Below are 15,447 nucleotides of genomic sequence, written 5' to 3' on the forward strand. Positions count from 1 at the left end.
TTGGCATACTCCTGTCCCTATTTGGAACCCAGTTTCTTGTTTCATGTCCAGTTCTAACTGTTGCTTCTTGACCTGTATACAAATTTCTCAGGAGGCAGGTCAGGTGGTCTGGTATTCCCATCTCTTTCAGAATTTTCCAGAGTTTGTTGTGATTCACAGAGTCAAAGGCTTTGGAGTAGTCAATAAAGCAAAAGTAGATGTTTTTCTAGAACTCTCTCGCTTTTTCAATGATTCAGTGGATGTTGGCAATTTGATCTCTGGTTCCTCTGCCTTGTCTAAATTCAGTTTGAACGTCTGGAAGCTCACGGTTCATGTACTGTTACAGCCTGACTTGGAGAATTTTGAGCATTACTTTGCCAGTGTGTGAGATGAGTGCAATTGTGTGATAGTTTGAATATTCTTTGGCGTTGCCTTTCTTTGGGATTGGAATGAAAACTGACGTTTTCCAGTACTGTGGTCACTGTTGAGTTTTCCAAATTTGCAGGGATATTAGTGTTTCACTTAGGAGGGTCTATACTCTTTTGCCTCAGAGACCCTAATCCTTAGAGATTAACATGAGTTTTTGTTCGAATTACTGAATCTGAAGCAGGAGGTGCAGTTGAAGTCATCATCTAGACAATTTATGAACATCCATTGTCAGTGTTCAAGGTGTATCTATCCGCAAGCTAAACAAGTAACTTGAGAAGTACTTGTAATAGCAATTAATGCCCCCTATTGCTTATGTTTTGTTTTTGTTCTTGCTATTATGGTGACCTTAATATATGCATGTCCATCAGAGATACAGTGTTATTTTGGCTACATAGTAATGACAGAGAAATTATATTCCATGGACTTATATTTGGGCATAATAAGAACCAAAAATCCAATGAAAGGATCACATGTAAATCCATGGCTAATTCATGTCAATGTATGGCAAAAACCACTACAACATTGTAAAGTAATCAGCCTCGAACTAATAAAAATAAATGAAAAAAAAAAGTGTCTATTTTAGCTGTGCATTTAGGAACTATGGAAACAAACGTAGTGTGAACCTTTGTTCCCCTGAAGATCAGTATCAGATGGCCTGGGACCACTATCTCTAGCAGTGAAGTGCTTTCACTTGAGGTCAGCTGCTTCAGAATCCCATGATTCTTATTGAAAGAAAGAAGTATATTTCTTGGGACTTACTGAGAAAAAAAAATCTTCTTTTAAATAATAAATAGGATTCACATGTGACAAATTTCTATAGCAATGACAGAAATTAAAATTTCCAAAATCTCAGGAGGGGAAAACAAACAAATTTATTCTTAAAAGACAAGAAAAGAGGACAGATTAAAAATAAAAATATATTAAAAATATAAAGCAGATATAGAACTATAGAAATGAATCCATGAAGATATGTCAGACTGTTTGATTTAATTTATTGAGCTAAAAGATAATAATTATCAGACTAGACTTTTAAATATAGTCATACATGTTAAAGGGGCTTCCCTCTTAGCTCAGTCCATAAAGAATCTACCTACAACGCAGGAGACCCAGGTTCAATTCCTGGGTCGGGAAGATCCCCTGGAGAAGGAAATGGCAACCCATTCCAGTATTCTTGTCTGGAAAATCCCATGGACAGAGGAGAGTGACTGGTTACAGTCCATGGAGTTGCAAGAGTTGGGCACAGCTTAGCAACTAAACCACCACCACCATACATTTTAAAGAGATTAACCTAAACAATAAAGATGCAAAGTGGTTAAAAGTAAAGGAAGAAGGTTGAGTGGGTAAATACTAATGAAAAGAAAGGTAGTATTCATATTAGTGTCAGAGCAAAATTAATAGAGAAAAGTATGTCGATAGTGTTAATGACATTTCATAACATTAAGAAACTACAAAAATTCTATGGAAATAGAAGTTTGTATTTTTTATGGAAATAGAGGTTTATAAACCTGATGAGATCTCATGGACAGCTATAGCTCACTTGAACCAGAGACTCTGGAAGGTGCATTCCATTTACACACACAGAGATTACTGTTTAAAATATCATATGTTGTGATACAAATTAATTTTCTTCAAATACACATTACTTTGACCACCTCATCTGAAACGTAACAATGCAGTTATATTTCTACTGAAATAAGCACATATTTTAAACTAGTTGAAATTTAAAACTATACAATAAAGCATCTAGTGAGGTTGGGAGGGTGCTTTAGATTTGAAGCAACACAGAGAATATTTTTCATTCTCTTTCCAAACAGTTTATTCCATAGTAAACCAAACTTCGAAACTTGGTCTGGAGTTTCCCTGACAGTTCAGTAGACTCTGCCTTCCAGTGCAGGAAGTGTGGGTTTGATCCCTGGATTGGGGAGTGAAGATCCCACATGCCTCATGACCAAAAACCCAAAGCATAAAACAGAAGCACAGAAGCAATATTGTAACAAATTCAATAAAGACTTTAAAAAAGGTCCACATCAAAAAATAAAATAAAAAACCTGTTTCTGATTTTCTTGGCCTTTGGCTTCTTCAGTGTTTTCTAATATTTCCTCTGTTCAGACATTATCTCTTAGTTCTTCCTCAAATTTTGTTTCAACATAAAGGACATGATGTATAGTCTCAGGATTGAACATAAGTGGGCTTTCAGTTTGTACTCACATTCCTCAGAGTATAAGGAATTAATAGCTGTGACATAACTGTTTTTTAAGGACTTGGCCAGCTTTTCTTTGGGGAGCTGTGGGTTATAATCTCCAAGGTCATCTATTTAAACACCTCTTGGAAATCAAACAGAAGGCTTATGTGTACATTTCCATTCCCAGAACCACAGAGGAGGTATAACTTTTGGTAGAAAACAAAAGCACTATTCAACATAATTGCCAGTGATGATTCAGTTTTAAAAATCAAAATGATTTTTAGATCATCTAAAAATTTAGATGATTTTAGTTTCAAAAATCAGGAGAGCAATTCCTATTTCTGTAAGGACAGCAGAAAAGTCCCAGAATCAGGATTCATGTGAGCTGATTTTAAGATAAAATTCAATAACTTTAGTAGTGTCGTTAAGATTCTGACTGCATTGAAAACATTGCTACCATTTACTCAGAGATAAAGGATTTTATCTAAAGAGATAATCACCTGGTAAGTAAAATTTCAATCAAGCTATAGTAAATAATAATTGCTTTCAAATACAAAAGATAAATTTTGCATATACAATTTAAATTAAATTTTATCTATAAACATGCTGATTACATATGTTAATTCCCCTTGTCATATGCTTCAACAGATGTCAAAATTTAGCAGATTTTTGGTATGTTTTTGAGAAATTCATGGAGAAATGATAGCATTTGTGTCACATGGGGATATATTAAAGAAAAGAAGAAAAAACCTTATACTTAAGATGGAAGAGAAAAAAAATATTAAAGAGAAAGAAGGGTACAGATAAAATAAGTTAAGGGAATGTACTGATATAGAGATTCATCACTCTGCTGCCTCCTTTGCTACTCTGCATAATACGTGTTTAGTGAGTAATTAAAAAAGCAAAATGTTACAGTATAGAAAACCTTAATACCAGAGGATCCTGAATGTCAAGGTAGAGCAAACTCAATCAGGAAAACTGAGAATAGGATGAACAGTTACACAGAGAGCAAATAGAACTAGTTTAGCCAAGAATTGGTACAGGTCTTGAGAAAAACCTTTGAAACTGTTGGGAAACATTAAGCTTATTCACAAATTTTTGTGTAAGACAACTTGGTTATAAAAGTAGTAACAAAAACAAACACATAAAAATAACATGTCCCTAGAATCATAAGACTAGTTTGTACCCGACAACCAAATTAGCAATATCTGGATAGTGAAAGAAAATTAAAATAAACCTAAAAACAGTCTTTAGTATTTATCAGTATTTACCCAAATTATTAAGTATTTGGCTTCCTTTTTTATAAAATAAGAGATAATAAAATGATCACTGGACTCTTATTAGGATTAATTGTTCAATTCATATAAAATGTTTAAAACTTCTTTCAGGAAATATTAGGTATTATTATCATTACTTATCTTTTATGTCTGTGAAAGACCTGTATTAAAAATCAATTTGATATGAACTGCAATGGCTTTAATTTTAGCTATTAATATTTCGGCATACTTCTGATTATTTTTATTATGCTGTATGAAATAGTCTATGCACAATGATATGAAGAAAAACAAAGTGAAAGAGAAAATAATCGGGCAGAAAGTGAAGAAGAATTAAAGAGCCTCTTGATGAAAGTGAAAGAGGAGAGTGAAAAAGTTGGCTTAAAGCTCAACATTCAGAAAACTAAGATCTTGGCATTCACTCCCATCACTTCATGGCAAATAGATGGGGAAACAGTGGAAACAGTGTCAGACTTTATTTTTCTGGGCAAAATCACTGTAGATGCTGACTGCAGCCTTGAAATTAAAAGATGCTTACTCCTTGGAAGGAAAGTTATGACCAATCTAGATAGCATATTAAAAAGCAGAGACATTACGTTGTCAACAAAGGTTCATCTGGTCAAGGCTATGGTTTTTCCAGTGGACATGTATGGATGTGAGAGTTGGACTATAAAGAAAGCTGAGGCCAGAAGAATTGATGCTTTTGAACTGTGGTGTTGGAGAAGACTCTTGAGAGTCCCTTGGACTGCAAGGAGATCCAACCAGTCCATCCTAAAGGAGATCAGTCCTGGGTGTTCATTGGAAGGACTGATGTTGAAGCTGAAACTCCAATACTTTGGCCATCTCATGCCAAGTGTTGACTCTTTTGAAAAGACCCTGATGCTGGGAAAGATTGAGGGCCAGAGGAGAAGGGGATGACAGAGGATGAGATGGTTGGATGGCCTCACCGACTCAGTGGACATGGGTTTGGGTGCGCTCTGGGAGTTGGTGATGGACAGGGAGGCCTGGTTTGCTGTGGTTCATGTGGTTGCAAAGAGTTGGACACGACTGAGCGACTGAACTGAACTGATTGCACAGTATGTACCTGTTAATTCTACCTGCACTACCATGAAATATTTATGTTTATACTAGAAATGCTCATATTAAAAAGGAGAAATTTGTCATAAATAATGAATTTGTCTTAGCAGAAATGTTAGTCCTTGTAGTTTATCATACAAAATGTTCTCTTTAAATTACATAAATATGAAAATGAGGATCTTGTATATATAAAATCAGTAACTCTAATATTAAAAAGGAAATTGGAAATAATGTGGAAGTGTTAGAAATGTCAGTTATACTTTAAATAGCATGATTATGAAGTCTCTGATATTAAGTTGAAGGCTGTGAAGGAGAGACATTTAAGGGAAAAAAAGGAAACTAATTAAGCGTTATAATTATTTTCCCATTTTGTTAGGATAACATCTAGTTAACATGAGAGAGACAGATTTTCAAACTCTCCTGCCTACGAATTAATGGAATGTTTCTATTCATTTTTTTTTTTCAGTTAGAATATGCTTTCCTCCAGGATTGTATTAGCAAATTATCAAAATAATCTGAAATTATTGGACTAAAAATATGCTTATAAACTATAGAAGCATATTGGTTAATTAATTGGAAATGAAAGTATCTACAACCTAAACTAAAGCTATTTAAGAAAGTAACTTTTATTTATTTTTCTGATTATAGAAATGCTAATAATATGCATGGTATTCTGAAAAATATTTTCTTGGGATATTTATTTATGAAATTGTCATTATTTCTTAAAGAAATCATTGTAACCTAAAGGATAACAAAGCAGGGACATTATAATTAATCAAATTATAAAATATTCTATTATAAAAATTATTGAAGCCTGATCCCTATAAAGCAAATGCCATTCACTTATATATTATTGTTATTAGTCATTTTGGCAACATTTGTTTCTCAATTTTATGTGTAATTACTATTATTTTTCCTATTAAATTAAAAGAAATGTCACAGCTACTTTTGCTTCACCCGAAACAGTATTTTCTTTACTGTTTTTGTCCACAATGCTTGCAAATATATCAGACCGTTTTCCAGAATCAGAGCTTCTTCTTGTTCAGTCGCTAAGTGTGTCTGAATCTTTGTGACCTCGTGGACTGTACCACGCCAGGCTTCCCTGGAGTTTACTCAAATACATGTCCATTGAGTCAATGATGCCGTCCAACCATATCATTCTCTGTTACCCCCACCTCCCCCTACCCTGAATCTTTCCCAGCATCACGGTCTTTTCCAGTGAGTCGGCTCTTCTAATCAGGTGGAAAAAATTTTGGAACTTCAGCTTCAGCATCAGTCCTTCCAATGAATATTCAGGATTCATTTTCTTTAGGATTGGCTTGTTTGTTCTCCTTGCTGTCCAGACTCTCAAGAGTCTTCTGCAACACCCCAGTTTGAAAGCCTCCATTCTTTGGCGCTCAGCCTTCTCTGTGGTCCAACTCTCAGATCTGTACATGACTACTGGAAAAGTCATAGCTTTGACTATATGGACCTATATTGATAAAGTGAAATCTCTTATGCTGTCTAGGTTTGTCATAGCTTTTCATCAGTCAGACAAATGAGTCACTTGTCTTGTGTGCAAGCAACTCACTGATAAAGATAATAATGATTTAGTGCAACAGTTTAAAAAATCACATTCCACAAGAAAATATCAACATTTTAAACAAAGACAGGGTTCTACCTGGCAATTGCACAACTTACTTTACTCCCTTCACTTTAAATATGCTTGTTTGAATCTCCTAAGCAAACAAGCCACTTCAGGAAAGGAAATGTATCTTTCCTAAACTCACTTTTCATCCCATACATAAGATGACTGTGCATGTTTGTTTATACTTAAGCAAGTGTATTTATCAACACTATTCTCTTTCACTCTAGAAAATAATCAGATCTGGTATATTATATGGCAAGATATTCATACAAGGTTTAGAATTAACTGTTTAAAAGTATAGTATAGGAAGCTGATTTACTCAATGGATGTATTTCTCCAACACTCACCCTGATTGACTCCATGCTTAGTCAATATTTCTCATTCTAACCTGTCTTTTTTTTTTTTTTCAGGCAAACTCACTGAGTCTTCACTGCATTAGACCATGGAATATACCAATAACATCACTGAATTCATTCTCTTGGGACTTTCCCAGAACATGAAAATCAAACATGTGTGCTTCCTACTATTCTTATTTTGTTACATAGCTATTTGGGTGGGAAACTTGCTCATCATGATTTCTATCACATGCAGTCAGCTAAATGATCAACCCATGTATTTCTTCCTTAATTACCTTGCTCTATCAGATCTGTGTTATACGTCAACAGTGACACCCAAGTTAGTCACTGACTTGCTGGCAGAATGTAGCACAATTTCATACACTGCCTGCATGGTGCAGCTTTTTGCCATGCACTTCTTTGGGGGGATTGAAATCTGTGTCCTCACCGTGATGGCCTATGACCGCTATGTGGCCATCTGCAGGCCCCTGCGCTACACCGTCATCATGAGCAGGACCAGACGCTTTGCCATGGTCAGTGCTTGTTATGCTGGGGCATTTCTGCACTCCTTTGTCCAGGGTCTCCTCACCATTAACTTGCCATTCTGTGGCCCCAATGAAATAGATCACTATTTCTGTGATGTGTATCCTTTGCTGACACTGGCCTGCACAGACACCTACAGGGTTGGGATCCTAGTGGTGGCCAATGCAGGCATGATGGGGTTGGTGATCTTTGTGGTCGTGATGCTGTCCTACATTTTGATATTATACACCATCAAGGCTTACCCTACAGAAAGCCGGTACAAAGCTCTTTCCACCTGTGGTTCCCACATCACAGTTGTGGTTCTGGGTTTCGTGCCTGTTCTCTTCATTTACACTAGACCGGTCACAACGTTCCCAGAAGACAAGGTGTTTGCTCTCTTCTACACCATCATTGCTCCCATGTTCAACCCTCTGATTTACACTCTCAGAAATGCAGAGATGAAGAATGCCTTGAGGAAGGTCTGGTGCCAGAAACTATTTTTGATTGCAAGGCAAAGCATCTGAAATCACTTTGCTTCCTCATTACACATCTTATTCAAGTGATATTTGCTTACTTTAGTTCAATAAACAATGAACTTTGCTCTAGAAAAACTAAGCATAAACAATAGTATCAGTTGAAATCCTTTTATTCTATCAATCCATGTTTCTAATTAACATCTTCCCCTAGTAACAGGAGTCATCATTTCCTTGTTGAAGTGACACTTTGCTTTGATTGTTTTTTCTCTTTCCATAAGTCGCTAAATGGATGTTACCATTTTAATTTCCCCATACTTTGGTTCCATGAAACAAATCTCCAAGTGTACATAAGCTACAATCATGTTGATCATCCCAGACAGAAAGTCCATAGAACCTTGCTATACTCCCTGCATTCTCATAAAAAAGGAGTATCAAAAATTAAAGTCTTATTTTCTATTCAGCTGAGGACGTCCCATATTCATTGCACTATTTGAAAAGCAAAATTTAGTTATGTAGGAACTGAACAACAAAAATATGATTTATGTGAGAATCACTATATAAAAATTGGAACATGTTTCTAAAGTGATTTTAATGAAATCATCTTAAAATGACAAAAATTAATAATTATATAACCTTTTACCATAACAATATCTTCATATATATTGAAACATTAGTTTGGAAATAAAAAGGATACCTATATGATTTATTGCTCAAATTGAGATATTTGAGTGTAAAAAAGTGGAGTTCTGCGACTAATTATGCTGAAATAATGGACATAAAATGGGATTGTATCAAGCAAGTAGGATGTCTACCTACTTTTCAATGTCTGAGATGTATGGATATTCTTCTAGTGAAAAGGTTAGTGGCAGGAACATTGCAGATCTGCATGTTATCTTAGTTGAAGTCAATGGGGTTTTGAAAACAGAAGTAAATGATAGTACTGAAATTATTCGATCCAGTGTATACTTCAGGTTTTCCATTACCATCGCGTTGCCGTGCCCTCCTCCAGGGGATCTTCCCCACCCAGCGATCCAGCCCAGGCCTCCTGCGTCTCCTGCATTGCAGGCGTATTCTTTACTAGTGCCATCTGGGAAGCCCGAAACAAAAGTACACATTTTCAATTTCCATAGAATTTCTATACACTTTGATATCCCTAGATATATATAGAACCAAGAAGCATCTCTTTTCAAATAATTGGATTTTATTTTTTTCTTAATTCTTTAGCAAAATAAGATTCATTGGACATCATGAAAATAATTCGAAGGGGAGGAATAATGCATTATGTTGCACATGTATAGGGGCTTCCTAGGTGGACCTAGTGGTGAAGAACCCGCCTGCCAATGCAGCCAAGGGAAGATATGTGGGCTCAGCCCCCGGGTGGGGAGGAGCTCCTAGAGGTGAGCATGGCACCCCACTCCAGTATTCCTGCCTGGAGAATCCCGTGGACGGAGGAGCTGGCGGGCTGTGGGTCATGGGGTCACAAAGAGTCAGACACGACTGAAGCAACTTAGCAGCAGCAGCAGCAGCACGTGTGAGGGGAAAAAATTATAGATAGACTGAATATGCAAATCAATGTAAATTTACATATGCAAATATGTAAATACAAAATGCAAATATGTAAATAAATCCATATAGGGAAAGACAAAACAATGTGATAGCACAGTGTATAATGAAAAATTTCAGAAGCGTTCAAATGTGGAAGTAAGGGGAATATTCATATAGGTACTAAAAATTAAAAAAAATGTTATTAGAGCAATTGATAACCTAGCTAATTCTATGAATTATTATGACGTCTACATCATGATGCATGCTGGTTTGCATTAGTTCATTAAAGGTATCTTGAAGCAATGAGAAAATTATTAACAAGTGTTTCATTTTTTAATACCTTACCTTAGGTTAAAAGAGTTTGTTTTCCAATAAAATTATTATTATAAAATGTTGAGTTACTTTAAAATTGTACTAATAGTAGAGATGGCAGTTATGATTCAAGTGATTTATTAAAATTTGAATTTAGTAACAAGTGAACAGGAAGCATGCAGATAAATAATATTTTACTAAGTGAGGGGCCCTGAAAAGACCTTGTTCTTTTTTTTTTTCCCTCTGTTGTTTAGAGATATTAGTAAATAGCTTATAAGCTAATTGTGATGCTGAAAGGAAATGTGTATTGTTGTTCTTAGAATAGAAACTGCTCAAAATTGTTTTGCTACTGTTCTTATTTCTAATGTTATATTAGAAATATATATATTATTTCTAATAATAATATTAGAATACAATTCTAATAATTTCTGTAATTTAATTTCTGTGAAACAAGAATTTTATAATAAATATTTTATTTTTACTTTTTCATTATATCAGAAATATAAGTAGAAGATTTCTGTGGCTTATGTTCATGCATATTTAAGTAACATATATGCAAAACAGAAAAAAAGACACAGATGTACAGAACAGAAATTTGGACTCTGTGGGAGAAGGCAAGGGTGGGATGATTCGAGAGAGCAGCATCAAAACATGTATATTATCTAGGGTGAAACAGATCATCAGCCCAGGTTGGATGCATGAGACAAGTACTCGGGCCTGGTGCACTGGGAAGACCCAGAGGTATAGGGTGGAGAGGGAGGTGGGAGGGGGGATCGGGATGGGGAATACATGTAAATCCATGGCTGATTCATGTCAATGTATGACAAAAACCACTACAATATTGTAAAGTAATTAGCCTCCAACTAATAAAAATAAATGAAAAAAAAGAAAAGGCATATAATAAAAAATGTCTACATATTAACATGTAGCAAAAATGTTTGTATATTTAAATATTTGTGAGTATACTTACCCACTCATATGCCATTGAAAGGAATACAAAATAAAATGAGATGGATTCAGCCATTCATTATTGTAAATTATTAGAATAAAAAAGTGCTAAAAATAATCTTTTCTCTTAAGGAATGAAATCAGAACTTCTTTAAAGTTACCTGGAACTGAACTGAAAACACTAAATGTGATAGTAAGAATTTCAGGGGAAAAAATGCCACTTTTAAAGCATTTAGTTGGGGAGTAATTATGATTTGTGTTGAATTATCAGACTTTTCTAAATCCTCCTTTGAAATTGTTAGTCATTGTCTTAACAGTGTTACTTTTTATTTCTTCTTGTCCAGTTACAAATGTCTTAATTCCAAAGAACTATAGTTCTTTCATGAGCTTTATAACATTTTATTAAATTGCTAAATAGGGTAACAGTGTTTGGTAGGATGGAAAACTTGAGGTGAAATTGCATATTTTCACCCAAAGTTTAAAAGAAGCATGCTGTTTAATTAATGGTACCTCGTCAAGATAAAGGATATTACTAAAATAAAATAAAGCACCAATTTGAAAAGTAACAAAAAAAAGTAACATTATAATAAAATATGATTTCAATCTTCATAAGATATATGTGGTAATTTTTTTCTCATAAAGCTCTATAAACTCTAGTTCTGAAATATTGATCTAATTATCTATGTTATTTTACAGAGGTGCAAATTGAAACTCAGCAGATAAAATTCTTTCTAAGCATCAAATGGCAAAGTCCAGTTAAGTCAGTTAAGTAGTCAGGTTTGTGTGTGTGTGTGCTAAGTTGCTTCAGTAGTGTCTTTTTGTGACCTTATGGACTATAGCCTGCCGGGCTCCGCTGTCCATGAGATTATCCAGGCAAGAATAGTGGAGGGGGTTGCTACGACCTCCTCCAGGGGGTCTTCCAGACTCAGGGACTGAACTCATGCCCCTTAAGTCTCCTGCATTGGCAGGTGGGTTCTTTACCACTAGCACCACCTGGGAAGCCCCGTAAGCAGTCAGGTAAGGGAAACCAAAAGCCATAAAATTGATGGCAACACTCAAAGTTTTATTTAAAGCTTTTTAGCAAGGAGGAAGTCATCGTAAAGGCAGAGATCAAAGTCTTCATCCTCAGAAATGACATGTACAGTAGTTCATTTCAGCTCAGTTACTCAGTCGTGTCCAACTCTTTGTGACCCCATGGACTGCAGCATGCATTTATAGTAGAAAAAGCAGAAAATAGAGTGGAAGGGATTATCAGACTAGATAAAACTGAGGAACACCTGATTTAGTTTTAAGGAAAATTGATAGTTGGGTAAATGAATCTTACTTCTTCAAAGATAGTCTTAACTCCATTAAATTCCATCAGATAATTGCTCAAAAATTCCATTTTTTTCTCTCTACTTTCTCTCTCTCTCTCTCTCTCTCTCTCTCTCTCTCTATATATATATATATATATATATATATATATATATATATATATTACACACATCAGACTTCCCTGGTAGCTCAGCTGGTAAAGAATCCACCTGCAATGCAGGAGACCCCTGGTTGAGTCTTGGGTCAGGAAGATCCCCTGGAGAATGGATAGGCTACCCACTCCAGTATTCTTGGGCTTCCCTGATGGCTCAGTCAGTAAAGAATCTGCTTACAATGTGGGAGACCTGGGTTCAGTCCCTGGGTTGGGAAGATTCCCTGGAGGAGAACATGGCAACCCACTCTGATACTTTTGCCTGGAGAATCCGCATGGACAGAGAAGCCTGGTGGGCTACAGTCCACGTGGTCACAGAGTCAGATATATCTAAGCACAGCAGCAGAATATACATACATACACACACACACACACATATATATATTCCCATCACTGAGTCTGATCTATATTTTGTCAAATATTATTTTAGGATTATTCTACACTTGAATTTAGATAGTAAGTGAAAATCTTTTACCTTGAGATAGATCATCTATTCTGAGGAACGAAGGGATTTATATTTTCTTCTTTTTTGTAGCAAAGTCAGTTGTGGTTTATTTATTCCTTGATCATATATACTTAATGTCAAACTCAGTTAAAATAGCATGAATTTGTGTGTTAAAATAGCATGAGTTTATATATATATAAACACATATATTTTCCCCAATGCTTACAATGTCACTTCACAAACAGATCACACAGTGACTTGCTTTTCAGAGGAACATGCCATGTAGACTATAAGACTGGACTTTACACTATGTTCTACTTAGATCTATATATTCTCTTCACTTAAGTAAAATAATAGTGGTTCACAAATGCACAAAAAAATCTCTAGGTATTTGATTAAAAGAAGTCTAGAGTTGTAAGACATGAGGCTAGGTGTACAGTTCTGAAAGGAGTTTGCAGTATGTGATTGCTCCTATTTTCCTGTAACTGCCTTTTTGTTGCTGTTTAGTTGCTGAGTCATGTTCAGCTGTTTTGCATCCCCACGGGCTGTAGCCCACCAGGCTCCTCTCTCCATGGATTTCCCAGGCAAAAACACTGGAGTGGGTAGCCATTTCCTTCTCCAGGGGCTTCCTGGCCCAAGGATCGAACCTGTGTCTCCTGCATTAGCAGGCGAATTCTTTAACTGTCTTTTACCTTTTAACATAATATTACCTTTCATACCTTGAGGCCAAGTGTATTGACAGCCAGGTCTCCCCCAGGTTTAGCCTCCAACAGAAGCAGGACCACTCTCCCTCCAGATTTTTCAGTGTGTTTTCACTCTGCAAAAAGTTTTTTTTTCTTTTCTTTTCTTTTTTAACAAAGAGGATTATCAGTGAAAAGTGAAATCAAGGAAAATGCATTGAGAGGAAAATAAAAGCAGGAACCACTGAAGACAAGCTGTTTTAGAAGACTTGGCTTTTACACATTCTGACTGATTTTCCCATTAGCAGGAAAGAATCAGCAACAGAGGGAGTGATGAGAAGACAGTCACTGGCATCAAAGATGAATGACCTTCAAATCATTAGCCTTCCTTCCCAGAACCTTTTATTGCACCAAACTCTTCTTATGGAATTTTTCATCTCCATGTTTCTAAGTGTGTAGATAAGCGGGTTGAGCATGGGGACAATAATTGTGTAGAAGAGTGTAAACACTTTATCTTCTGGTAATGTTGTAGCAGGTCTAATGTAAACAAAGATGACAGGTATGAAAAAGAGGATCACGACTGTGATAGAACTACAGGTGAAAAGTGCTTTATGGCGGCTTTCTGCAGAATATGTGTGCACGTTATACAAAATCAAAATGTAGGAGGCCATGAAAACCACAAAGATCCCCAGTCCCATCAAGCCAGAATTGGCAATGACAAAAAAGCCAATTTTGTGTGTATCAGTGCAGGCTAGTTTCAACAAAGGATATGCATCACAGAAATAGTGATCTATTTCATTAGGGCCACAGAAAGGTAAAACAATTGCAAGAAGAAATAGACCAAGAGAATGAAGAAGTCCCCCGGCACCTGATGCTATGAGAATTGAGTGATGTCTTTGCCTGTTCATGATGATGGCATAGTGGAGAGGTTTGCAGATGGCCACATAGTGGTCATAGGCCATTCCTGTGAGGATGAAGACCTCAATCCCCCCAAAGAACTGTGTGGTGAAAAGCTGTGTCACGCAGTTTTTATAGGAAATGACCTTTTTCTCCAGCAGTAAGTCAGTCATGAGTTTGGGTGACATAGTGGAGGTGTAGAAGAGATCTGAGGGTGCAAGGCAGTTAAGGAAGGAGTAAACGGGCTGGGTGATTGGCTGACTGCATGAAATAGAAATCACGATGATCAAGTTCCCCAACCAAATAGCCAGGTAACAGAATAAGAAAAATAAAAAGCAGAGGATCCGAACTTTCTTGTCCGTAGAAAGTCCCAAGAGAATAAATTCAGTAACATTATTTCTATCTTCCATGATCTGATGGTCAAGAAAGTTATCTGAAATGATGAAAGCAATGAAATTAATCATTGATGAGAAAATGGAAACCTATTATCTACTTAAAATGGCACCAATGCCTTTTAAAGACACGTTATTTTGAGACCCACTGAAATCATTTTTGTTTAATACAACTCTTTTGAATATCTAGTACTAATATTCTTCTAAGAGCTAAGCATACAGTGATAAATTAGACAAAGTTCCAGTTTTTATATAATTTAAATTATTTTGTGAGGAAGCAAGGAATTATATTTGTCAAGAATAAAAAAAAGAGATAATAGTGTTAAGTAGGGATTAATACTGTAATCCCTAGCCTAGGGATTAGGATGCAAAATAGAGGCAACTACAGAAGCTGCTTGATTAAGTGGTTTCTAATGAAATCACAAAATTGGTGTAGGGAGTGTGGGTGGGCTTTACAGTGCTCGGTGCAGAGTCAGTGTTAAATAAATGTCAATTAAATAAAAAAACTGGAAAGTGAACAAAGTGCTGTAATTTTGAAGGAATAGTACAAGAAATAATCAATCACCCTTTAGTCAGGCAATTCATTATAAAATTGAAGAACAAATCATTTTTAGGAGTGGACTCATAATCCTTTTTGACTTTTAAGAAGAAATAATTCCTTCATGTGAAATACTCCATGAAACTTCCATATTTCTTAAACTTAATTTGTAGCATCTCTAGGTTAATATATCTATAACTCTGCTTTTCCTATTTGTCTATATTTCTCTTGCAAGATTATATCCTGTTTCAAAATAAATTAACATTTAGAGGTTATTTGAGTTAAGTCTTGTCAGACTGTAATTATAGTTGCCTAGTTTGGAAA

General features: G+C 35.7%; 2 protein-coding genes across 2 annotated transcripts; one reads left to right on the forward strand and one right to left on the reverse strand.

Annotated features, from left to right (window-relative positions):
* The first annotated feature begins 7,010 nt into the window (after window positions 1–7,010).
* Window positions 7,011–7,949, forward strand: LOC133071197 (olfactory receptor 4P4-like). The gene has a single exon (XM_061163698.1). The coding sequence runs from the start codon at window positions 7,011–7,013 to the stop codon at window positions 7,947–7,949; it is 939 nt and encodes a 312-aa protein (XP_061019681.1).
* A 5,718-nt stretch (window positions 7,950–13,667) lies between these two features.
* On the reverse strand, window positions 13,668–14,603 carry LOC133071250 (olfactory receptor 4P4-like). The gene has a single exon (XM_061163829.1). It carries the CDS (start codon window positions 14,601–14,603, stop codon window positions 13,668–13,670), a length of 936 nt encoding a protein of 311 aa, XP_061019812.1.
* Between the last annotated feature and the right edge of the window lie 844 nt (window positions 14,604–15,447).

This window comes from Dama dama, chromosome 1 (genome assembly GCF_033118175.1).
Source record: "Dama dama isolate Ldn47 chromosome 1, ASM3311817v1, whole genome shotgun sequence".
Taxonomy (NCBI): Eukaryota; Metazoa; Chordata; class Mammalia; order Artiodactyla; family Cervidae; genus Dama; species Dama dama.

What these genes read in the sequence shown, in the direction of transcription:
- LOC133071197 (XM_061163698.1), top strand. Translation starts at nt 7,011, where the DNA reads ATGGAATATACCAATAACATCACTGAATTCATTCTCTTGGGACTTTCC.
- LOC133071250 (XM_061163829.1), bottom strand. Translation starts at nt 14,603, where the DNA reads ATGGAAGATAGAAATAATGTTACTGAATTTATTCTCTTGGGACTTTCT.